The sequence below is a fragment of the Aquarana catesbeiana genome, linkage group LG03 (genome assembly GCF_042186555.1).
Source record: "Aquarana catesbeiana isolate 2022-GZ linkage group LG03, ASM4218655v1, whole genome shotgun sequence".
In the NCBI taxonomy this organism is placed as follows: domain Eukaryota; kingdom Metazoa; phylum Chordata; class Amphibia; order Anura; family Ranidae; genus Aquarana; species Aquarana catesbeiana.
In genome coordinates this window covers 520,933,910-520,960,574 of record NC_133326.1, presented here as the reverse complement: position 1 = coordinate 520,960,574, position 26,665 = coordinate 520,933,910, and the positions used below count along the sequence as shown (strand labels likewise).

The 26,665-nt window shown below is 43.8% G+C and overlaps 1 protein-coding gene across 2 annotated transcripts in view; it reads left to right on the top strand.

Annotated features, from left to right (window-relative positions):
• Positions 1–10,996, top strand: part of LOC141132618 (carbohydrate sulfotransferase 1-like) — a 213,745-nt gene extending 202,749 nt beyond the window's left edge. For both annotated transcript variants that reach the window (XM_073621216.1, XM_073621215.1), the window contains one exon: positions 9,684–10,996. In XM_073621216.1, the coding sequence (XP_073477317.1) occupies positions 9,684–10,765 (1,082 nt within the window). In that variant the 3' untranslated portion in view covers positions 10,766–10,996. The remainder of the gene's footprint in view (positions 1–9,683) is intronic.
• Positions 10,997–26,665: the final 15,669 nt, after the last annotated feature.

Here is a 26,665-nt window from a genome sequence, read left to right as displayed (position 1 = left end):
GTCTGACGCCATCATATACAGTACAGGTCCCACAATGTGTGTAAGGATGTCCCGGAGCGTCCTAGAATGGAAAAGAGTGTCAGCTGCTGCGGGGAATAAGGTATTTCTGCTCATTCCTCCACCCCTAGACAAAATGAGCATTTAACCCTTGCAGTGCAAAGAGGGACCCACTGCAACAGTTAAAGTGTTTTTTCCTTAGAGTTCGGATTTAACCCTGTACTCCAGGCTAATCGCTAAATACAGGTAAAATATGTATAAGGAATCTGTTCTACTAGCCAAAGGATTTGTATTTCTGTCCATCCATTCCTGAGAGTTACACAACCTCATGACTCAGCAGTCAGCACAGCCACGTGAATTACACCTCTTTCTCTGCTACATTTGTAGACTGTGGAAGGATACAAGGGTGTCCTTTCTTCGCTCCCAACCTGCTGATTGGACAGTGAAGAAGCAGCAGCAGACTGATCAGGCTATTTTGTTCTGTTACTCTCTTCTCACCTCCTATCATCATGTTCCCAATCAGCACATTTGCAAGCAGGACACCCGATTGACTCCTATCTGGCCCCTTCCCTCTCCCAGTATTGCTGCACAGGGGATTGCAAGAAGCTAATTACAAGTCAAATTCAGGTACTTACATTGCTTGCAGTTAATAAAATGAATGATGTATTAAGATTACAAAGCTGCTTTAATGTGAGTCCTTTCTATCTGCCTGGCGCTCCCAGCCCTCTATAAATAGAAGCTCATTATGGATTATTGGAATCTAGTAACCACCGTCTCCTCCATTCCAATCAAGCTCAAGGGAACATTCCTTCAACTAACCCAAAAAAAAAAAAAAAAAATATATAGGAAAGGTAATTATAGTAAAGCAGGCAGTTTATTAAAAAAAAAAAATTGCAAAAACAATAGCAGCACCTGCATTTGTATGTGCCCACAGCACATCATCTCCACATTAGCATCTTACCAGGAATCCTCTGTAATATCATGTACACAGTATTCCACTAGAGAGATGACGTAGTACATCATTGGTTCCTCCACCATTTTTTTTTCAGTCTTTGAAACACTTTGATTCCACATACTGTACATCTGATGTTCTGATACACCATAAGACATGGAGCCTGTCACACCTAACTCTCCCATAACCTAACATTCTAGTGCTGCCATTGTAACAAACTGTAAGGGAGCACATAGGACAAGATAAAGCCTTAAATATGAATCTTAAAAATACACTAGAACCATCTAAGAGACAACCAAGCATTATATCCCACTTATTCTCCTCCATCATAGCATTATGTTTACTACCAAGTGCACTTTGTTTAATAAAAGCAATGACTGGTTCTTAAAGTGGTTGTATACTCGCACATATCAAAAAAAAAAAAAAGAAGAAAAAAAAAAAAACTCTGTAAAGGCAAAGGCATAATGAGCTAATATGCATTGCATACTAGCTCATTATGAAATACTTACCTTTAGAACGAGGTCCCCGTATAGCAGCCCAGTCCACACCGAGGGAGCTGACATTTTGCCCTCAGCGTTTCTTTCGGGTTCGTGGCTCTGGCGCTGTGAGTGGCCAGAGCCGCGATGTCGTCACTCCCGCGCATGCGCACGGGAGTCTTCTTCCCGGCAGGGACCGCCAGTGTCTGCCGGACCTTCAGCCGGGCATTCACAGCGCTTACACCACTGACGTCAGCGGCTGCATGCAAAGTAAATATCTCCTAAACCATGCAGGTTTAGGCAATATTCATTTTACCTACAGGTAAGCCTTATTATAGGCTTACCTGTAGGTAAAAATTAAAAATAAGAGACAGGCATTCGGGTCATGTGATCGCTGTGATTGGCTGTCACAGCAGTCACATGATCAGGAAGCTCCCAGTTGCTAGTATGCATCGGGAGCTTACCAGTAACTGCCGGCTACCGTGCTGGGAGCGCACAAGGAGCAGGTTTACACAGGGTTGCTCTGCTCAGCGTGCATATGTGTGTTCGGCCAGCGTGAAGAGGTTAAAAATCCCAGACACCTTAAAGAAGAGTTTCAGGATGAAAAGAGGGAAAAGGGGCCAGTAAATGTTATTTACTGGCAGCTTCCTTTTAAGAATGAACATAGTGAGTGATTGGTACAGATCGCTCCTGTGCCCATTCATAACTGAAGCATAGTAATATGTGCTTTGTAAATGAAGAGGAAGCTGCTGAGCACAGAGCACTTCCCATTCATTCACTGTTCAGTGCAGTTGAGGCTGCAGAGAAAAGGACTGGGGAATCTGTCATCATTTCCTTTCTCTGTCTCAAAAGTGAGACATCAGGGGTTTTTTAGACCCCTAATGTTTCACCAAAGCCCCCAACGGAGCTCCTAAAAAAATAAAATTGTAAAAAATAATTAAAAAATAAATTATATAAATTTAAAAAAAAACTACTGACACTGTCCACTGCCCTACTGACACCATTCACTACTGTACTGACATTAACCTCTGTCCTGACTTCAACCTCTGCCCAACTGACATATCCATTGCTCTACTGACACTGTCTACTGCCCTACTGACACCATCCATCCATGCATACTAGCACATTATGAGAAACCTACCTTAAAATAAAGCTCTCCCATGCTGCGATGTCACCGCTGAGACAGCTCACCTCTTCCCCCGGTCTTCCTTCCGGGTTTGTGGCCTCCGGGTACACGAGTGGCTGGGGGTGTGATGACATCACTCCCATGCATGTGCGTGGGAGCCACCATTTCCGGAACGGGCTCTGAAGGTTCAGCACTGTAAGCCGAACCTTCAGAGAACATGTGCCGATGATGTCATCGGCTGCATGCACTCTGAATATCTTCTAAACTGTGTAACTTTAGGAGATATTCACAGTACCTACAGGTAAGCCTCGTTATAGGTAGTACAGAGTTTAGTACCACTTTAAAATGTTTGTTTACATTTGTTTAAAAAAGTGTGTGTGTGCCTGTATGTATGTATATATATATATATATATATATATATATATATATACACATATACATATACATATACATATACATATACACATATATATACAGGGCTTTTTTTTCTCAGACAATAGGTGCAGGAACTCCCCTTTTCTAAATCACCCCTTTTCTCCACCCCTACCCACCTCCGATCACCATCCCTTGGTTCCATCCCCTACCCACCTCCCAGTACCGTCCCTTTTAGACAATACAGAGCCAAGTATCATTTTGTGGTGCTAAGTAATTTGTATGGAATTTGGTAATGATATCAAGAAAAGCAGTAAAATAGATCCCCTTCAGCCAGCAACAATAGTTCCAACAATACCACCCACAACAAAATCCCCCCCCCCCCCCCCAGCAACAATAGACTCCTGGCAGCATCAACAGATCTCCGCACAGCCAGCATTAATAAACTCTTTGGCAGCCATCAACAATGGAAACAATAGACCCCTCCCCCAACAGTAGATCTCCTTCGGCAACAACTGACCCCCCAGAAACATAAGACCCACCCCTAGCAACAATAGACCCCCCCCCCCTGCAAAAATAGATCCCCTCCAGCTACAATAGATCCCCCAGCAGTGAGCATCAATACCCTGCAGCACACCCCAGCACCCCTTGCCATTACATACAGTCAGTCCAAGAGGTGCCGGAACTGCGTTCCCCCCGTGTTCCTGCTGAAAAAAAGCCCTGTATATATATATATATATATATATATATATATATATATATATATATATATATATATATATTATATACACACACGCGTGTGTGTTTGAGCTTTGGGGTGCACACCCTAATCCAATAGGCTGCGCACACCTATGCCCTTAAGGTGTATTCACACTTGCAAATGCACCCTGTGTGCGATCAGCTGAAAGAGCCCCATCAAAGGTTCCAGCAATTTACTGTGAGTAGGCAGCCCTATTGAAAGCTCTTGCAGCTAATCACGCCCTGATCGGCCCTGGACGCAGGATGCCTGTGTTCATGGCCGATCACCCACATCGCTGTTTGAGTAAGTGAGTGTGAGTTTAGCTGCGAGATCCAGCAGCCTCTCATGGCTTTCAATGAGCCTGCCTATGTGCAGCTAATAAATCACACTGAAGTTCTCACGGCTGATCACACACAGGGTGCATGTGAATGCACCCAAAGGGCAAAGATGTGCACAGCCTATTGCATTAGGGTGTGAACCCCAAAGCTCAAACACACCCTTAAACCCTTATATTGTCTAGCTCTGGTCTCTGCTGGGGCTGTCACATACCACGGAGAATGCAACAATATAAGCATATATCATAAGTGACAGTCTGGCTCTTGTAATGTAATATCCCTAAGTGAGATACACAAAGTTTATCAATCAATTGCCTTTTAAAGCAGAACTAAACTGTATCTGAGTACCACAAACTGAAAACGCTATTTAATTCATTTTTAACCACTTCCTGCCACATCATCCCTTTAATCCAGGACACACATTACACAGGTTCTGTGGCTGATTAAGGTGGTAATTAAACTCACTTGGTGCCTTATCTGCATTAAATCAGCCTCAGAACCTGTGTAATTCATATGTGTCCTGGATTAAAGGGATGATGTGGCAACCCTAGCTCAAAGTGGTTAAGTTATCCTGACTGGACGTCATATGACATCCAGCAGGATAAGCCTCGATTGTGCACGATCGGTGGTGTGGTGAGTCAGTCTGACACGCCGCAACTCCGATCGTGGTAAAGAGCCTATGACATAGGTTCTTTACCATCTGATCAGCTGTCAACAATCACAGTGTTTAACCAGGAAGTGCTGGTAAACGGCTTTCCTCGGTTTGCACAGACAGGAGAGCCGATTGGTGGCTCTCCTGTCGGGGGGGGGGGGGGGGGGGAGGGGCTGCGCTGATAATCAGCGCATTGATTATCAGCTTAGCCCCCATCAGAGGCCAATCAGTGCCCATCAGTAACACCTGTCAGTACCCATCAGTAATGACTGTCAGTACCAAATCATCAATGCTGCCTATCAGTGCCGCCTATCGATGCCCATCAGTGCTGCATATCAGTGCCGCCTATCAGTGCCCATCAATTCTACATATTAGTCCCTCCTCATCAGTCCCACCTTAACAGTGCCAACTCATCAGTGCAGCCTCATCAGTGCCCATCAGTGAATGAGAAAATAAAATTTTATAACAGAAACGAAGAAAAATTTTTTGTTTTTTTCAAAAATGTCATCCTTTTTCAGTTTGTTTAGCAAAAAATAAAAACCTCAATGGTGATCAAATGCCACCAAAAGAAAGATCTATTTGTGGGAAGCAAATGATAAAAAGTAGTTTGAGTACAGTGTTACATGACCACGCATTTGTCATTCAAAGTGTGACAGCACTGAAAGCTGAAAATTGTCCTGGGCAGGAAGGGGGGAAGTGCCCTGTATTGAAGTGGTTAATATTCAAACCAAACGAACCCATCTATCCATGTCTCCATGCTTTATTTTTGCTGATAAATCACTTAGAAACCCATCTGCGGCCATTTTGAGTAAGGGCAGATGATTCATGTAGCATTTACTTCCTGGAAAACATCTGCCATTAGCTCAGGCATGCAGGAGGGAAGGTGTGCTTAGCTAAGAAAGCCCCTCCTCCAGATGAAAGAAAAAAAATGCCCATGAAGACTCCTGGGATGCATAACATCAGTTTGACCAAGGCCAGAAACCAGGAAGCAACTGAAGAAATAAAAAAAAAAAAAAAAAAAGCGCAAAACAGGTAAATATAATATGCCTCCATATGTATTTACTAACGTAGCAGCATAAAGATTAAAAATAATTCATGTTGATTGAGACAATTTAGTTCTGCTTTAAAGGATTATTAAAGGCAATGCTTCTTTTAATTAAAATAATAAACATGTTAGGCCCCTTTCACACGGTTGTCAGTTTTTTAGGCGGACCTGAACGGACGCTCCATGCAGTTCTATGGAGAGACGGATGTCAGCGGTGACAAGTCCTCTGACATCCATCCGTCCGCTAAATTCAGACGGATGGAAACCCTATTTTCCATCCGTCTATCGGATCGGATGAAAACAGGCAGGCGGTTTTCATCCAATACCCATAGAAGAGAGCGGAGATCTGACAGGTCCGTCTTTGCACAGTGAGGAGGGAGGGAGGGAGAGAGGGAGAGAGGGAGAGAGGGAGAGAGGGAGAGAGGGAGAGAGGGAGAGAGGGAGAGAGAGAGAGAGAGAGAGAGAGAGAGAGAGAGATGCTTTTGGGCACATTGCTGGATCGAAAGATGAGCAAGCAAGGTAAGTATTTAGGGATCAAGCATCCATTACTTCTAAGAATTGGTAAGCTGCTAAATGTTTGCTATGGGGTTTAATACTTCCTTAACCACTTGCCGACCAAAACGTCACTTCCGCCCATACGTCTTAAAGGCACATTTTTTTTTTATTGCATTTTAGTGTAAATATGAGATCTGAGGTCTTTTTGACCCCGATCTCATATTGAAGAGGTCCTGTCATGCTTTTTTCTATTACAAGGGATGTTTACATTCCTTGTAATAGGAATAAAAGTGACACAATTTTTTTTAAACAGTGTAAAAATAAGTAAAATCATGTAAAATAAATAATAAAAATTTTAAAAAATGTAAAAAACCCCTTGTCCCGACGAGCTCGCGTGCAGAAGCGATCGCATACGTGAGTAGTGCCCGCATACAAAAACGGTGGTCAAACCACACGTGAGGCATCGCCGCAACCGGTAGAGCGAGAACAATAATTCTAGCCCTAAACCTCCTCTGTAACGCTAAACATGCAACCTGTAGAATTTTTTAAACGTTGCCTATGGAGATTTTTGAGGGTAAAAGTTTGACGCCATTCCAAGAGCGGGTGCAATTTTGAAGCGTGACATGTTGGGTATCAGTTTACTTGGCGTAACATTATATTTCACAATATAAAAAAAAAAAAGGGCTAACTTTACTGTTGTCTTATTCTTTTATTTAAAAAAGTGATTTTTTTTTCCCAAAAAAGTGCGCTTATAAGACTGCTGCGCAAATACGGTACAAAAAAAAAGTATTGCATTGACTGCCATTTTATTCTCTAGGGTATTAGAAAAAAAAACATATATAATGTTTGGGGGTTCTAAGTTATTTTCTAGCAAAAAAAACTGTTTTAAACATGTAAACACCTAAAATCCAAAACGAGGCTGGTCCCTAAGTGGTTAAGCCCTTACACTTTAGATGTTTTTTTAGGAATCTGGTACTATCAATAAGCCACTAGGTGGCGATCAAGCTTCTGTTTATATCTTATTTCCATTCTGGACTGTAAGGCAGATACAGTTCAAACTACTGCATTGCATTTAGTTTATTTTCCAAAAGGAGAGAGGGGACATGATTGAAACCTTTAAATATATTTAGACTTAGTAGTTTACACTTGCAGTTGGGGGCTGGTAAAAACACACATTAGAGCCATATTTTTAAAGCCCCCCTCCCCCCCAAGTTGCAAAGGCAGAAGACCACAACCACAAAAATGATCCCTCCTGTCGTGTTTGGCAGGGAGCACTGCCCTCCAACTGCACGCGGTTGAGGATTGATGGTGCAGGTTTTCAGGGGTTTAAAAAGGCAACAAGGAAGGAACATAATGCTTCCTCACTTCCTGTTAAACACTCTCCGAAAAGTGATCCACCACAGATCGCTTTTTAAAAGGGCAAAGCATGTGTAAATGAGTCCTATGGGTTTAAATAGGGCTCAGGGGGGCAGTATTTTCAATATGAGTTCAAGAGCACAAAACAACCTCAGACTGGCAGGAAGAAAGTTCAAAACTAACCTCAGAAAGTATTTATTTAGTAAAAGAGGCAGACTTGTTAAATGTAAAATAAAAAAAATAAATAAAAAAAGGCAGACTCAGTGTGTGCGTGCGTGTGTATTCTTCCTCTACCAAAAGCAGTTGGCTAGAGGAGCAGAAGCAGGTTTACATCCTATTACTCATCAAGCCGCTGTACTACTTACCTGTTTACTGAAACCAGAACATATCTTCACAAGCACTTTAATCTTATAAAAACTGTATGAAATGTGCCATTCCTGTCTACTGGCAACTAATGCCGATTTGTTCCTATTAGCAAGAGTCATGTTTTTCCTTCTTCTACAATTAACATACAAGAGACCAACTACCAAGGGAATAACATTAGAAAATGTGTTTTTTGATTGTATCATTAAAGTGTATGCCAGGACAAAAAAAACAAGCAGCATGTGTTGTGTGCAGATGTGCCGCAGGTCCCTACTGGGTCCCATAGACAGCACCGCCAGAATAATGGGGGTGGGGCCACAATAGTGCTGGCCTCAGGTTCCTCTATAAAGACCCTGCATGCACTCATCTCTTACTTTGCTGTTGTGGACTGACAATACGTGCCTTTTCCTAAACTAAAGAATCACAAGAAATGGTGTCAGCCCTACTCAGTTTTATTTTGTTAAACTATGGAGTCCCTCCCCTTTCCTTAGCTCCACACTATGGGGATAATCGTTCAGTAGTTCATGATAAGAACTGGGAAGACTCCTTGAGTTAACCCAGGAAATGTGAATAGAACACAACTCCAAATTTGTGACAAGATTAACAGTTATTTTTTGTTCCTACAGAGCAATTAGAACAATCAGCCAAAAATTTTTTGACTACTGACAGGTTAAGTACATAACATTGATTATCTAGTTGTATCTGTGGCATCTGAAAATCAGTGCAATACATAAGGCAGCAAGTAAACATTTTGACCTTTAAGTTGATTTGTTAAAAGCAGAAAAAATGGTCATTGCAGTTGTATATGGGGCTGTGTAGCTGCAGACCGGTCAGGGCGCCCATGCTGACTCGTGTTCACAGCCAAAATTACCTACAATGGGTACATGTGCATCAGGACTGGACCATGGAGCGATGCAAGGTGGCCTGCTCTGATGAATCATGTTTTCTTTTACATCATATCGATAGCTTGGTGCTTGTGTGTTGCTTACCCAGGGAAGAGATGGAACCATGATGTACTATGAGAAGAAGGCAAGCTGGTGGAGGTAGTGTAACGCTTTGGGCAATGTTCTGCTGGGATACCTTGGGTTCTGTCATTCAAATGGATGTTAGTTGACACATACCACCTACCTAAACATTGTTGCTGACCAAGTACATCTCTCCATGGAATCCTTATTCCCGCGTTTGAATAAGTACTATTTTGTCTTTATTTTACTGAATTCCCGACGAGGCAAAGTACATGCCATGCTTTGTCCTATCTCCCTAGCTGCAATGTCAGAAAGGGTGCCCCCTTCCACTTAGGGCATGGGCACTTGACACTACAGCTAGCAAGGAGACAGCTGCTTTGCTTAGCAGTTCCTTTTGCTGGCTCCCAGCACCTGCCCAATGAAAGCACTGGCAGGAGGAATGCAGAGGCTTGTGAGGTGTGTCGGCCACTCCTCCCTCTGAATTCCTCTTGCCGGTGTTTGCCTCAGGCAAGTGCTTAGATCTAGAGACAGGGGCTACAAAAAAAAAAAATGGCTTTCTCCCTGCTAGCTGGGGTAGCGGGTGTCCGTAAGCCATGGGGAAGGGCACGCTGTCCCACATCGCAGCTGGTGTTACAGGGCCCCTAGGGAGATGGGACAAAGTACTACATGTACTTTGTTCCTTCGGGAACACAAGTAAAATAAAAACATGATAATTTATCTTTAAGCTGTGAGTTAAAAATCCAGGGATGTATTGTTTATTTTTATCAAATTTATATTACTAGTACTGACTTTCCTTTTTTGCTATTTCAGATAACATTACAAGAGCATTGTGTGAAGATGTCAACACCCAACAAAGCAGAAAACATATACTGATATTTGCCACTGCCAGAAGTGGGTCATCTTTTCTTGGCCAGCTGTTTAACCAAAATCCTAATGTCTTTTACTTGTTTGAGCCCCTTTACCTTGTTCAATATACACTTGCAAACAGGCACCCTGCCATAGACAGGCGATCACTTCTTGGGGCCTACAGGGACTTGCTTCAGAATCTGTATGACTGTGACTTTTACCTCCTTGAGAACTATATCAAACCAACACCCAAGGATCACGTGGCATTGTCATTTTTCAGACATGGAGCAAGTAATGCTTTATGTTCACCGCCTGTGTGTGAACAGCTAGAAAGACCTGAGGAAAACATATGCTCAAAGAAGTGCCAAAGGATAAACCTAACTTTGGCTTCCACTGCTTGCCGGTCGTATAGATATATGGCCATTAAGACAATTAGGATTCCAGAGATTGACCATCTGAGGACACTTGCGGAGGACCCTCGACTAAATCTTAAAATTATTCACCTGGTCAGAGACCCCAGAGCTGTTCTAGCCTCAAGGATTAGTACTTTTGTAGACCAATATAGGCTTTACCAAATTTGGAACTCCTCTGGCAAAATGCCACATAACTTAGACCTGAACCCAATCAAGAACATGTGCATTGATTACAGTAAGTCGGTAGAGACGGCCTTCAGTAGACCTTCTTGGTTAAAAGGGAGATACATGCTTATCCGATATGAAGACCTTGCCAGAGATCCAATCAAGAAAGCCAATGAGATTTACAGCTTTATAGGCTTAGAATGGAAAGACAACCTCACTGCATGGATTGAGGAGAACACCAATGCTTCTGTCCCCTCTAATGTGAGCAAATTTACCACAAACAGAAACTCATCGGAGACTGCTGAAAATTGGAGGCTTCATTTGCATTTTAACATTGTTCAAGCCGTGCAGGATTTATGCAATAAAACTTTATCCCAGTTCGGTTATCAATCAGTAGACTCTATACATCAACTGAAAAACCTCTCTCAAACCCTGATTGAACCTAGGGCATTTTTACCATTTATTTAAAAAAGTGGAGAGAGGGCCAAAAAAATCTGTTAGCTAAGACTTAAAACCAAATAAAGGCTACAGTGAAAATATAGAAGAATTTGCAAAGTCAAAAGACATAACGAGAGCAAGCTAAAGCAGCTAGAGAAAATTAATTCTCAACTGACAAATTGTGCATAGAACAGCGCCTTTCAAGTGAAAAAAAAACATTTCAATCACTTTAATATAAATAAGAGATGACTTCCTTTTTTAAATTAAATTATATTTGCTATTTCTGTGTAAATGTGTTCTTTGATTAAAAAAAATAAATAAATAAAATAGTAAAATCCTTTGCAATAAGATTTACAGATAAAGAAAATAGTTTCATATTTTTTTTCTTTTATGTTAATTAGAACAGGAATCTTAAAAAAATAGTTTGTAAAATTTTAATTAATTTACATTGATTTCTTCTTATCATTTTTTTCCTTTGTGATATAATCCTCTTTTTTCCTTGAAGAGCTCTGGTTTATAGAAAAAACAGAAAATCGGTATAAAATAAGGCGCTGTTGTGTTTAAAAAATGCAACTGATTTACTTCGTGTTGAAGTAGAGAAGCAGATGCATTCCCAAGCTTAAAATGTATCTGTTCCTTGCCCATGCAGGGTAAGACAAGAAGATTATATAACCCATCCCCCCTTTTAATAGTTGCCTTTCCTTCACACACCTGCCAATCTGTTTGATTGTCAAAGACATCAAACCTGATACCTCTGTGAAGGGCTAACCCCATAGGGAATATGCCCGGATTATTTTTCCCAGTACTGGACCCTCAGCCAGGCACACGATCACAGTCACTCTTTGGCTCAATGGCAAGTCCAGGCATGTCTTTTTGGTGTTTTTATTTTCGAGGTAACTTGGATAGGGTTGGGGAATCTGAGTGGGATATATGGCCAGATCTAGGAGGGATGCTGGGGTTGACCTGGATGCCCCCCCCGTGTACATTGTACCCATGCCCACCGAGCTCCCCCCCCCCTCTGCTAGGAGGAATTAAGGGGGAATAGTACTAGAAGGGCATTGGCGGGGGAGCAGGGATGTGTGCTGGGAAGGGTAATTTGTAGGGAGTTATACTAGGAGGAGGGATTTGCGCTAGGAGTGGGGATTGGGGAGGGATAGGATTGGTACTAGGAGGGGGGATTTGGGGGGTGTATTTTTGCTAAGAGGGGTGATTTAAGGGATGGATTTGTGCTAGGAGGGGGGGGGGGATTTAGGAGGGAGTATTTATACTCAGAGGGGAGATTTGGGGAGAGAATTTACACTAGGAGGGGAAATTTGGGGAGAGAATTTACGCTAGGACTGGGGATTTGGAGAAAAGTATTTTGTGCTAGATATGAGGGGAAATTTGTAGTAGGAGTGGTGGTTTGGGAAAGAGAATTTGTACTAGGAGAGGGGGATTTTGGGAGAGGATTTACTGTATGCTAGGAGTGGGGGGATGATTTATACTAGAAGGGAGAATTTGGTAGAGGATTTACTCTAGGAGTGGGCATTTGAGGGAAGATTTGTAATAGGAGGGGAGATTTGGGAGGAGAATTTGTACTAGGAATTGGGGGGAGAAGATTTGTGCTAGGAGGGGGATTTGGAGGGAAAGACGAAGTGTACTAGGAGGGGGTTTTTTTGGGCAGTGGAATTTGTAGAGATTTGGGGGTATTGAGCTGGTAGGTGGGATTAGGGGGCAAAGATTTGTGCTGGAAGGGGGATTTAGACTGTGAGAATGGTGAAGTTCAGCATTTTTGTTTGGGGAGAATTTGGGCTTGCAGAGGTCAGCTGAGATCAGATTCTCTTACAGACACTGCCTCAATCTACACAATGGGGGTTATTTATGAAAGGCAAATCCACCCTGCACTACAAGTGCACTGAAAGTGCACTTGGAAGTGCAGTCGCTGTAGATCTGAGGGGAAGATCTGAAATGAGGGGAAGCTCTGCTGATTTTATGGTCCAATCAGGTGCAAGCTAAAACGCTGTTTTTTATTTACCTTGCATTTCCCCCTCAGATCTACAGCGACTGTAGTTTCAGTGCACTTGCAGTGCAAAGTGGATTTGCCTTTCGTAAATAACCCCCAATGTGTAGCTGGCTGCAGAGTTGCAGTTCTGACCTGCGAAATTCTCTTATCAGATTGGCAGCTGCAGTAGCCAGCTTACACACTGTGTGGAGAGATTTCTATCCCCACTATGTGCTGTGTAAGGAGGAGGAGATCTCTTACTCTGCCAGCAGTGACCCTGTCCTCAACTCTGTTGGCCACTGTCCTCTGCCATGCTTACCCCTGTACACTGCCTTGATAACCAACTGTACACTGTCCTACAAACTAATGGCCTCTGTATACTGCCCTACAAACTGTTGACCCTATCCTCTACCCTGCTAACCTCCTGTACACTGCTCTACTGATTCTTATGCACTGCCGTACCGACCTCGCAACCTCTTTCGCCATTTTTTACTGCACCCCCAAATCAGACAGGCTAGAGCTAGCCTTGGTGGGATACTCCAAAAATAACTATGTACAAGATAAGGACAGTAAACTTCCTTCTGAAGAACTGAAGCAAAAGTCTTTGCAAAAGCAGACTGTGGACTTTGAAGTAGTAGTAGCTAAAGGCACAAAAATCTAGATAGATTGAGGGTAGGGTGCAGTTTGTGTTTGGCAGGTGACACCTCTTCCATGTTTTCCTCATTAACTCGTTTGGCGCGAAATGTGGGTTACACAGGACACCTACCCCCGACTATGCCAGGTGAAGGAAGGGTCAGTTGCTCTGACACTGGGATTACAGCTTGCCCAAAGGGGTGCTCATCAGTACTGGGACCAGACAAGGGCTGCAGTCATGTGAAAGTTAAACATTAAAAAATTGTCATGTGAAGTTCTTTCAAGGATAGCGTCCTGTATCCTACACACTTAAACAGGTGCTTGTGTTGCATTAGGAGGAACACCCAGAGCCATGCCCACTCCACCAGTCAGCCTTCCAGCATTTCAGTATAATGTATCTTTAAACAACCGATGTCTCTGGCATTTCCCCAATAAACAGACATAATCACCTTCTTGATGTTGTTAGCTCCATCGCTCAAACCAACTGCCCTCATCCTGGGATCAAACTTTATTCATATAAACAATAGAGCCTCATGGTTTCACAATCGACCAATCAAGCACAGGCATTCCCTCAAACAGGAGGGGTTATACAACAACCAATGAACAATGACTAGGGGAGTCTTATGGGCGTGTCTGGGGGGGGGCAGCATGTACGATTTCCCGCCCCCTGTCTCTGCAAGCTAAAATAGCTAGACAAAGGCCGCCGCATGGCTTAAATTCATGAACGCTGTCCGACCATAACGCACTCAAAGACTCCCGTTTTTACTGTCTGGTGTGAATTATTTTTCTGCGTTATTCAGAGAACAAAGCATACCCGGATTAAACTACCATCCAGTGTGGATGGGAGATTATCTGCAGGTGCAAGCCACGGCCCCCGCCAAATGTGTTGATCAGGCACACAGGGGTGACACGAGCGTACATCCACCAAACCGATAATGTCTTTGCAGAGCGAACACATCCCCCCCAGACGATCGTTCTGTGCATTGCACAGAGGTCCTCCGCTGGCGGACATATCCCCCACTCTGCAAACACATCTCTACATCCCCAAGAAGCTTTTCACTACCAAACAATCTCAACCAGCGTCTGTTTGCCCCAGTCAGCTCTTTAGAGCAGGTTGCGGGAGAACTAACACTGGGAGACACTATGACAATACATCTTCATAAAATTTCCACAACACCTCATTCCCGGTAACAGAATAGGGTCCCGCCAAGCACATAGCATGGACATCATACATGCTCACTTAACTCTTGCTTCTTTATATCCAGTGATCAGACCATAACGCTAATCCACTCCCAAAGACAGACAGAGACAGACATCTACGGAGGGAGCCGTTTTGTTGCTGTGATGTTACTAGAACCTTTTATGTGCGGTGGTAGACTCAGACCCTTGTGTGTATGTGCCAGGACCCAATGTGCACCCCTTGAGTAACTTCAGACCAGGCTTTTTGCTTTTAACAACTTTGCAGCATTATAAATGTAACATTGCAGAATGTCCTTTCTAACTATCTAACGCTAACAGTAGCTGCCCCAGGGTATCTGCATTGGTAAAGTCCTTGTGGGTGAAGTCCATGGCTGGCACAACTTGACAAATGAAGTTCATGACGTTGTACTCCAAAGGCAAATGTTCCATAGAGGGACTACATCTCTCAGCATGTCTTGTCAGGTTGCTGTTCTTTGTTCTGCTAATCCCCATCACCCTTGAGAACCGATACCTCTGCCTTTTTATATCTCACAGGACAGAAGCCTGGACTCCAAAAGCCGTGAATGTGAGCAGGAAAAAGACAGCAGAGTTAACCCCTTCTCCCCTAATCTGGGCAACCACACTAGTTTGGCTAACACTGCATACAAGCTTTTCAGAACACCAGTCGATGTCCCCCTTTACACACACAGAGATGACTCTCCAGCACCAGAGAGGTGGCAGCAACCCAGAATATTTAAGATCTCTCACAGCAGTCTGTACTCAAAAAAATGTTCTTGGAAAGTTGGTTGCCTCCTTCCAACATTCATGCAACACCTTTTCCCTGTGATACCAGACTAGATCTTCAGACGACAGCCCCTCAGTCAGCTTTCAGCAACCAAGCACATGGCAGGATAGCCTAAGGGGCTGTGTTCCACTCCTACAGGAAGAGACCTGGGAGCTCCATGTCTCCAAATATTTATACAGACTCCCAGCAGGCATCTGGGCCACCTTTCCAAAGGTTAGTCAGCACTGTATAAATAGTTATGCTGCCCATTTGCCTTGCTGCACACCTCTGTTCTAAAGAGATCCACAGTTTTCCAGAAAGCAGAGAGAGCAATCAAACCTGCAGCAGGTGAAACACTGAACAGACCAGAATAATCATACCTCCCAACTTTTTGTGATGGGAATGAGGGACACTTATTAGCAAAACTATGTAGGCATAGGACACACCCCCTGCTACACCACCTTAAAGAAGGATTATGCAAAAAAAAAAAAAATGGTTGGTTAAACAAACAAGTGCTTTTTTTTTACCACTACTATTCCTTTATACTGGCTTTTGAAATTTACAAATGCAGCAATTTAGAAATTGGATGAAAGGTTTAGCTCTGGGAAACACATTTTGAAAGATAAATAGTGCATTTTATATACAACTATATAGATCAGACCAAAATGAGGGACATATGAGGAGGAAAGAAGACAGAGGGACTTTGTTCCAAATCAGGGATAGTCCCTCGAAATCAGGGACAGTTGGGAGCTATGGAATAATCAACTCAGCCTCACTGATAAAAGCCAAACAGCAGCTCCCCCAGATACAGCTAGACAGAACTACATTTTCCTACTCCTAGCACCTATCTAGGAGGGAGCTACATCAGTGTACACTCCTATTCAACCCATGTGACAGCTCTGATGATTTGCCATCCAACACAGTCACATTCAGACTGACAGAGTCTGCGACCCTGTGTAAAGTCCATTCCTCTCTTTTTTTCTCAGGGGCTGAGCAGAGTGGCAGTGCAATGAAAGGAACCACTTGGGAGGGAAGTAGTAAAGTATATCTAAACCCAATTTTTTTTTTTTTTTTTAGCTTTGGTTCTTATTGCTGTCCCCGCTTGCAATGCATCTCTGGTGCTGTTGCACTTGTATATCAGAACAGCCCTAGCCATCTTCCCAGCCAAGCCCATGCATGCACTCCCATTCCCATTCATTCCAATGGAGAGTTATTTCTTTGAGCTCATGCTCATATTTCCAAAGCAATGAACAGGATTGTGGGCCCAACCAGGAATATTTTTCCAAGAGGCTGGGTGAGTTAGTTGGCAATATCTTACTGGATCGGGGATAGGCGATTATAAGACTAGGAGTAGGGTGGGAGGATGCTCTGATAATTAAAAAAACTCCAGTCAAATATTTTTTTTCTTTTTAGTTTTAAATAGAGTGGGAACGCCTGTCTGTGTCTGCTGTGGTGAGATTTTCCCTTAATTCCAAGACAGGAAGTGAAAGGAAATTTTCCCAGAATAAAATCCCACTAAAAAAAGGTGTCCCCAATTGTATAATTTTCCTCTACTACAGTTCTGGTGAAGTCTCTAAAACTTTAGATTTCCTTTAACTTTCTAGATATGCAGTATTCGTTAATTTTCCAAACAAAGTTACAGACTGCAATAAAATATGAAAGAGTTGGTTTTAAACTTTCCCAGAGCTACCCAACATTAGGCAAACAATTATTGGAGATCCACTTTTCAAAAAATGATCATGTTTGAAGTCTCTGCCTCAATATAATTGAGTGTGTGTGTCCTCATTCTACAATACACAATGTTGAATGACAGGAAAAATGATGTAATGGAGAAGAGAGAAGCCTTCATGGAAACTGTTTTTTAAATAATTTTTCAGTAAGCAAATATGGCTGCTGTCATGGTCATATAAAACTACAAAACACAGATAAACGATTAATGGAAAATCTGCAGTTTTGGTGATTCAGCAAAGTGGAATACATTACTTGCTCCACTGGGTTAATCTTCAGTTCCCCTACTGGGTTAGTGAACTGGTAAAAAGTCCAAATAAGCATTTACCAGCTCACTAAATACATAGTGGGCATCCCCAGAGAGGAACATCACTAAGGAAATACTGTACTTCTGTACAAAGACACAACCTCAATGGAGTGGCTCAAAACCTAATCTTTAAAATCTGCAGTTTTTTATAAAAGAATACCTGGTGTTATAATCATGAGGGTCCTTGTTCAGGCACTTCCAGTTACTTACCAGGTGATAACTGTCCCCCAATTGTGCTACGATGTGGTCACCCTTCATGTGCACTACTGGTGGGGACTACAGGTGGCCATGCTCATTCCACATTACTTAGGCATACTTTATCAGGGAGCTGGTCCAAAAGCAATGATGCGCAGCTGAAGGTGGAACATGTGCATGTGAACAGGAAGTGGCTGGAAGAGGCAAGAGGAGATTCACAGCACTGGGATGCAAAAGAGGAAGGAAAAAGATGAAAATTAGGCTTTTTTGTTTACCTGCTTTATTCCTTTTATTGGACTACATGACAGGACACATAAGAGATCATATACTGTAAATGGATACATGGGTATGCTGCCACCTTTAGGTGAATAGCCCAAAAAAAAAAAGTCAAGAATCCCCACCCAGACATAACCCCTCCCAGCTCAGCTAAGCCTCTGTGCCCTGTTATGTATCCAAGATACAGACAGGTAAACCAAAAATCCTAATTTCTTAATCATACATCACAGGGCACAGGAGCGGTTTAAATTCATCACTGCTTGAGATGTCCCAAAACACTGAACATCAGGGGTGAACAACACAGCAACAAGTTCAATATGCCCAAACCCCAAAACAGAATTGGGGAGACCCACTACAAAGCCACTTGTAAGCCTTCTGCCCGAACGGACATCCATAGAGGCATAAAACATCTACCTGCCAATACATAGTAAACATGTAAAAGAGAAGACCATGCAGCAGTATGAACATCATCCAAAGCACCTTTTCATTAGGATGCTTAGGATTAGGACAAAAGGATGTCAACACAATATAAAGAAGGAGGACCAAGGCCTCAACACCACATTATCCTGGTGACGAACCAAGTTCCTTGCAGCCAACTTTGACACCGAGACCCTGTGAGCCGAAGTAATGGCCACCAAAAAGTCCACCTTGCATGTAAGGATTGACAAGGTTCAAAGGGACAAGTCTGCAAAACAGACAAGACCAAGTTGACAATAATGGTCTATTTTTCATTAAACGGTTTTACTGTTCTTTCTCACTGTTCTATGCATACTACAAATTCCATAGACCATAGTCCCTTGTCCATCTTATGGATAAGCAAGAATTTGTGGCAATGTTCATCCTACATACAGTGAGTCCATGGAGAACGAAGCAGAAGAAAGAAAAAATATGGAGGTTTAGGAGGCGGCTAAGAGTATTTTTAGAATTACAGTACTTTTTAAAATTAAGAATATAATATATATGTGTGTGTTTTTGTTTTTTGGAAACCAGAGATTAGTGTCACTTTAAAGGGGGGGGGCATAAAAGAAAAGTGGAACAGTCTGAATGAGATGCATTGAGACACCGACACAGAAGGGCCAAGGCCAATATCTGTCTCTAATGGCATCACATAGATTTGAAATTTTCATCACTTAGCACCCTGCAAGTTAAAAAAATAGTTCCCATGGAATCACACAAGGTAAAGCTGCCACTATTCCTGAATGGGGAGCGTGTTCTTTCTGGGGGGAGGGGCCTATTGCTACTTCTCCATTGTTGGGAGGGAACTGATCACAAACTGGTCCAAGTGAAGTAAAGCTGGTTTGCCAGAACTGTTCAGTGCGCACTCTTGATTTAAAAATAGGCCAGAGTAAGCCATCTTACATTTACAAAGCCACCTATATTCACATATACTGTAGATCCAAAATGCATCTAAAAAGGGAGGAAGATGGGCAGAGGCATTATTGCTTCCAAATGGTAGAAAGATAGTTCTCTTGTTACATTTTGACCCGAGTCCACATCAGTGCTTCAAGTTCTCTTTCCACACCAGATAAATTTGTGTCCATGGCTTAGTGGCTGCTTAAGAGATATATAAGGAATGTGTCTGGAGACATTAGACCAGATACAGCATTCCAGACCAGGAGATCACAGGTAATTCCAGGACACTATCTTTGAAGAGATTAGAGTCCCAATTCAAGTGTGCAGATTTCAACCAAGTGCTGAGCTTTCTTTTCATATCTAATTTACAAGTGTTAAAAAAAAAAAAAAAAAAAAGATTCAGACACAGGGATGAGAGGACAGAAACAGGCCAGGAAACCTTGTTCAAGAATCTTTGACTTATTCCAGGTCTATGGCCTAAAATGTGGTAGGAAGAGGGTCAACGACCTCCAGCATTTCCAAAAAGAATGCTGAGCAACAGCAGCCTCATTGCAAATTTCCTTGAATTTAGGGTGTATGTGATCCATTACTACCAGATACCCTAAAGCTCTCCTTGTGTTGATTTGGTGAGTCCTCCCTTTCTGCTTGCCGTATCGTCATTCATAGACCAGAAGGACGACTATAGTTGGTTTGGTTTGCTTTCCCTGCATTACATAGTTAACCTGGTTAAAAAAAAAAGACACAAGTAGTTCAACCAATAAAAGGGAAAAAAAATAATCATATATACACAATCCTATACCCACAGTTGATCCAGTGGAAGGCAAAAAAACACAGCAAAGCATGATCCAATTTGCTCCAGCAGAGGAAAAATTCCTTCCTGATCCCCCAAGAGGCAATTGGATATTCCCTGGATCAACTTTACCTATAAATGTTAGTATCCAGTTATATTCTGTATACTTAGGAAAGAATTTGAGCCTTTTATTAACCCTTTCATGCCTAAGCCTATTTTTCAAAGGTTACCAGGTTAGAGTTACAGTGGAGGTCTAGTGCTAGAATTATTGCTCTTGCACTGACGATTGTCGCAATACCTCACATTTGTGATTTGAACACCGTTTACATCTGCGGGTGTAACTTACGTGTGTGTGTTTTCTTTGCTGCACGAGCTTGCGGGGGGACAGGGGCACTTTAAACGTTTTTTTTTTTTTTTCTTATTTAAATTATTTTTAGATTTTTTACATTGTCACTTAAAAAAAAAAAAAAAAAAAAAAGTGATCACTTTTATTGTTGTCACAAGAATGTAAACATCCCTTGTGACAGTATGAGATGGTGACAGGTACTCTTTAGCATCAGGTTCAGATCCCACGGAGGTAGGGGTGGACGTACCGGAGGGACTACATGCCGAACCCCTTGCACAAAAGTGCTCACCAATGAGAGACGCCAAGGGTCGTTGGAAAAAAACAGCCAAGGCTGATATTTGTCCCTTGACGGTGCGCAAGGCCAAGTTTTGGTCCACTCCTCGCTGTAAGAACAGCAGGATTCTGGCCACGGAATAGGTGCGTGGGCGCCACCCCATCTCCTCACACATGGAAATATAAGCCTTTCACGTATGATGGTATATCTTCCGGGAGAAGATTTTCGTGCCTTCAGCATAGTGGAAATTACCGAGTCCGACAGACCTCGGTTCCTTAGCACCTGGCTTTCAACAGCCAATGTCATTAAAACCAGCGATGGTAAAGCAGGATGGAGTATCGGACCTTGCGATAGGAGGTCCTCCCGCATCGGCAACCGCCAAGAAGCATCCGCCACCAGGCGTACCAGGTCGGCGTACCAAGGACACCGAGGCCAATCTGGGGCAATCATTATTACTGGAATCCCCTCGACCCCCACTCTGCGGAGCAGACGGGGTAACAGTTTGAGCGGAGGGAAGGCGTAAATCAGCCAGTACTGCTCCCATGGAGCCACCAACACGTCTGACGCATCCGCCCAAGGATCTCTTGCCCTGGACACAAACCTCTGCACCTTTCGATTGAGCCGAGAGGCCAGAAGGTCCACCTCTGGTGTGCCCCACCGCAGGCAAAGAACACCTCCGGATACAGAAACCATTCCTGGATATCCAGAGACGCCAGGGAGTCCCCCTGATGGAGTGCAACGACTACGGAGCGAACTGATTCCATTCTGAACCTCTGTACTTTCACAAAGCAATTGAGGGCTTTCAGGTCCAGGATTGGACGTACCCCTTCCTTTCTGGGGACGACAGATTGGAATAGAACCCCTGAAACCTTTCCGCTTCTGGAACAGGCACTATCACCCCGCGGCTGAGCAGGTCCCTTACTGCCCCAAACAGGGCCTCTCGGCGAGCCGGGAGTAAGGGTATGCTGGAGGAAAAAAATCTGTTTGGTGGCCAAGAGAGGAACTATCTTGTAGCCCGATGAAATCAGTTCGCAGACCCATCGATCGGACAGCCGAGAGGCCCACCGAACTGCAAACTCTCAAAGGCGACCCCCCACCTGTGTGTTGGACAGGGGCCAGCCTTCATGCGGTAGCACTCTTGCTCGCGGGTTTGGAGCGTTTACCTGAGGTCCCAGGCAGACGAAATGTGCTCTTCCCACATGTGACATTCTTAATAATGTAATCCAGCGAGGCTCCAAAAAGCCGCTCACCAAGGAAGGGCAAATCCATCAGGGCTTTTTTTGATGCCTGGTCTGCAGACCAGCATTTCAGCCAGATCAGGCGCCGCAGCACCACTGCTGATACTGATGCTCTGGAGAGCAAAGGAAGTGTATCCAGGGCCGCATCACAGACATACTTAAGGCCGTGCACCAATTGGTCTGCTAGTTCCATGCAGACTGGAGGAGACTGCTGCTTCTCCAATTCACAGTGCAATAGTTTTGCCCATTCAGTAAGGGTCTGCGACACTAATACCGTGGCCAGTACCGGTCGTAGCACTGACCCCGCCACCGTAAAGATGGACCGGGCCACTGCCTCGACCCTCCTGTCGGTAGGGTCCTTAAATGCAGGTGTCCCTTCTACCGGGATCGTGGTTACTTTGTTTAACCTGGATACTGGGGGGGTCCACGACCGGGGGAGCCGACCATTTTTTAAGAAGGCTCTTCTCAAAGGGGTAACGCACTGCCATTCTTTTTGGCACCGAAAAGGTCAGTTGCGGGCTTCCCCATTCCTTGTATATGAACTTATCAAAGTAAGTCAGATACGGAAACACCTTAGGTGTACGGGCTGGCTTACGGGACCCAAAAGGGACGGCCACCTCGGCAGAGGATCCTGCCGCATCCTGTATTTTCAGGGTATTAGGCACAGCGGTGATAAGTGCTCCAACTAGCGCTTTTTCCTGCACGGACCCGGACACGGAATCATCCTCACTGTCCGATCGGTCCTGGTCAGCATCCTCTGACACATCAGAACAGGGGCTGCTAGTCCCTGTGGGGCCAGAGTCTGAATCAGAGCTCTCTCCGGAGGATGGGGGCGGGGGCAGGGGCCGTTTCTTACCCCCCTTGCGCCCGCACGCCGCCTCCACCCTGGCAACGAACGTTTCAAGGACCACCGACGTCATGCTGACCCACCCTGTCTACCACCCTTGGGGATTTAGGACAAGGTGCTCAATCCCACCCTCCTAGCTGCTACAGACTGAGGGGTCCCCACCGCAGGACTCACCACCCTGGCGAAGTGCTGTGCCGTGCTGCTGCTGATAGCTTTATCCTGTGTCAGCCCACAAGTGTCCAGGAACAAAAACCTTGCTGTTCCAAGGCACAGGAACCAGCGCTGTGGTGCAAAACCGCGCCGAGGCTGCAAGAAAATGGCCGCCGGGCGCCCTGTACAGAAAGAAAAAAAAAAAAAAAAAAAAAAAAAAAAACACAGAAAAATGGCCACCGAACTCCGAGAAAATGGCCGACGATCACTGCTGTACACAGAAAATGCACAGATAATGGCGGTGGTCAGCGCTATGGAGGCAGCACATGCAGAGCCCACAGACATCCAGAGAGACAGATGACTGCACAGGGACACAGACAGCCAGGGCAGCCCCCAATTAAGGATCAGAGCCCCCCGGAGGACCCCTGGCTCAGGTACACACACTGCACTACAGCACAGTCATACAGCATCCCCCACGGGGGGGAGGGAAAGCAGGGACAGGGAGAGAAGAAAGGGAGAAGAGGGACCCTCTAATCGACCTCCCAGGGAATGCCCAGCTGCTCTGTCCTGCCGAGACAGGAAGAGTTGTACTTACCATCCGGGCCAGCTGGAGGCATTCCATCACAGACCCACACCCGAGCAGTACAGGGTGGCTGCGGGCCACGGCACACTGTGACAAAGACATCCGTAGTCCGGTCATATGTGTGCCCTGGAGCATTGCGCTCACCGGCCGCCCCTGGAGCCTGAGGGGCATCACGTGGCCCACCCAGCGCGTAGCTAGGGCCTGCACGCGCTCAAAGGCCAGGCTGGGGAAACTACAAGGATCTATATTATCCAGCCTGTCACCCAGCTGGCTGTTCATAGAAGATCACAGGATCTCAAAAGCTTGCGCAAAAGGCAAAAATCCAGAAAAATCCCCAGGACCGATGGTCCCGACAGGGAGCCAGGTCCTTCTCCTTCACTAGGCAGAAACAAAAACTGAGCTGCAGGAAGCAGGCTGAGGGGTTATTGCCAGAGGGACCGCCCCCCTGGACGGAGCTGTACAATTCTGTTTTTCACATGTAATACATGTTCTGCCTAGTCCTCTCCTGAAAGTGGCATAATAACCCTATGGTCAAGATTAATGGAGCTGTGTCCGTCAATGAATGAAAGAAATGTATTTTTGTCTGACCGCAGAACAGTTTTTTACTTTGCAACAGACCATTTTAAATGGAGCTTTGGCCCAGAGAAGACAGTGGTGTTACAGATATGGCTACTTATTTGCATGATAAACCTTTACATTGGATTTTTGGATGGTATGGCAAACTGTCTTCAGATAGTGATTTTTTGGAAGTATTGCTGAGCCCATGCAGTGATGCCCATTACAGAATTATGCCTGTTTTTAAATGCAGCGCCGTCTGAGGTCCTAAAGATCACAAGCATCCACTATTGCATTTCAGCCTTGTCCCTTGCGTACAGAGATTTCTCCAGATTCTCAGATCTTTTGATATTATGCATTGTATAAGAGGATTTAAAATCTTTGCAATTTTACATTGAGGAACATTATTCTAATATTGTGCAACAATTTTTACACACAGCTTTTCACAGATTGGTGAACTGCCTATCTTTACTTCTGAGACACTCTGACTCTCTAAGATGTTCTTTTTATACTCAATTATGTTATTAACCTGTTACCAATTAACCCAATTAGTTGCAAACTAATACTACTACTACTAACTTGGTCTGCTTTTTGTTGTCCTGTCCCAAGAGACGTGTTGCTGCCATTAATTTCAAAATTACTTTTTTTTTTTTCTTAAAAACGGTACGTTTTCTGAGTTTAAACATTTTATATGTTTTCCATTGTGAATAAAAATCTGGGTTTATGAGGTTTGCAAATCATTGCATTCTATTTTTGGTCCCTTTCACATGGGCGCCTTCCGTTCTGATCAGCAGAGGATCTGTGAGCTGATCCCCTGCTGATCAGAGATGAGCAGGGAGGATGACAGGTCAGTGTCCACTAAGCAGACATGGACAAAACCTCTCTCATGCTCTATGGGCAGTAGGGAGTAAACAGACCCCACTGTTAGTTTACACCCGGCTGGCTCAGATTCAGTCTGTCCAAATGGAAGAGAAATGTCTTTTTTTTTTTTTTATGGATCTGATCGGACACAGACTTGTATCCATTTACACCTTCCAGTCCATAAAAAATAAATGAATAAATGGACCCAATCAATCAGGTCTGCCAGAAAACTGACAGGCAGACCTGATGAGAGCCCCCTGTGAAAAGGCCCATAATGTAGATTTTTCACATTCGGGATTGTACATTTTGGCCTTAATTTACGAAGATAGTTTCTTTTTTAAATTTGACAAATTAAGAAAAATGTGGGTTTTATTTAAAAATTTTAAGAAGAAAAAAAAAAAAAAAAGGTGGTGATTAAATACTACCAAACAAAAGCTCTTTTTGTCTCAAAAGGTGATAAAAATGTAATTTGGGTACAGTGTTGCATGACTGCATACTTGTCATAAGTTTAAGTGTGATCGTGCTGAAATCTGAAAAATGGCCTGGGCAGCAAGGGGGTCTTGAGGTGGCTAAAGTCTATGGTTGCAAAACCAAAGCAAAGACTCCTGAACCTGTTGCCAAGTCACATGGAAGCACATTTCATAGGCATGAGCTCACCCCATAGATAATGGGATTCCTATTGTTGTACATTGTCACGCAACAAATTGTACTGGCGTGAACCAAGACTTTCAAGCTGAAAATGATGCTTTGAAGCGATTGTAAATGCTTGGCCCTGCCCCTTCCTCATTGGATTTGATGGACAGCAGCAGGAGTCAATGAATTTCAGGCCCATTGCTGTATCCAGTTTGGGCTCCGGTAAGTATTTGGGGGGGGGAGAATCCAAGGTGTTTTTTTTTTTTTTAACTAAATGCAGAGAATGCACTAGACCCCTTACACACTGGGGCCACGGGTGTGTTAGCGCTGCTCATTTTAGCGGCGCTTTAATGCTGTTTAAACTGTGCTTTTCGCCCGCTAGCGGGGTGCTTTTAACCCCAAAGAAGGGGTTTAAAACGGCCATGTTGCGGCGCTTCCAAATCACTTTTCATTTCAATGGGCAGGGCGTTTTGGGAGCGCTGTATACAGCGCTCCCAAAATACCCCAAAAATGCTGCTTGCACGACTTTTCCAAATCTCCAGCAAGCGCACCGCCCCAGAGTGAAAAGACACACTGAAATTAATAGGAGGCGGTTTTCAGGTACTATTTAGAGGCTATTTCTAGTGCTAAAACGTCTCAGTGTAAAAGGGGTCTTAAGGTAACAAACCTTAAGCCTCTACAACCACTTTAAGACAAAAGTTAAAGTCCCAGTAATAGCATAGGGTCCGAGTCCATAGCCAATATCCCTCATTTACCTGTTACAGCAGTTGCACAGTGTGTCGAAATATGACGACTGTACAGTCAAAAAGGAATGAAGGTTTGACCACACTGCCCAGCAAACTATAATCTGACAGACCTGGTCAGACATGACCCATTGCTTTTCACTGTTAGGGCTATCAACAGTGCTAACATCTAAAACAGTTTCAGCAGCAAGGGTGAAAATGCTGCAGTTATTTCACTGCAGAAGGAAGTGCCTATCCAACAGTTATACTGGTAGGATCAACAGGTATTTACAAAATATTCCAGAGGTACTGCTTGTATGCACATCCTTCATCACTCATATTTTTTTTTTTAGATCCACTTGCAATGAAAGACTAAAAAATAAATAAATAAATAAATAAATAAATAGTGCTGTGCAGTAACAGACCGTTTTGATCGAGCTTCAGTAATCAGTGTATACATTTTGAAATGCTTAGAAACATCCCAATACAAATGCA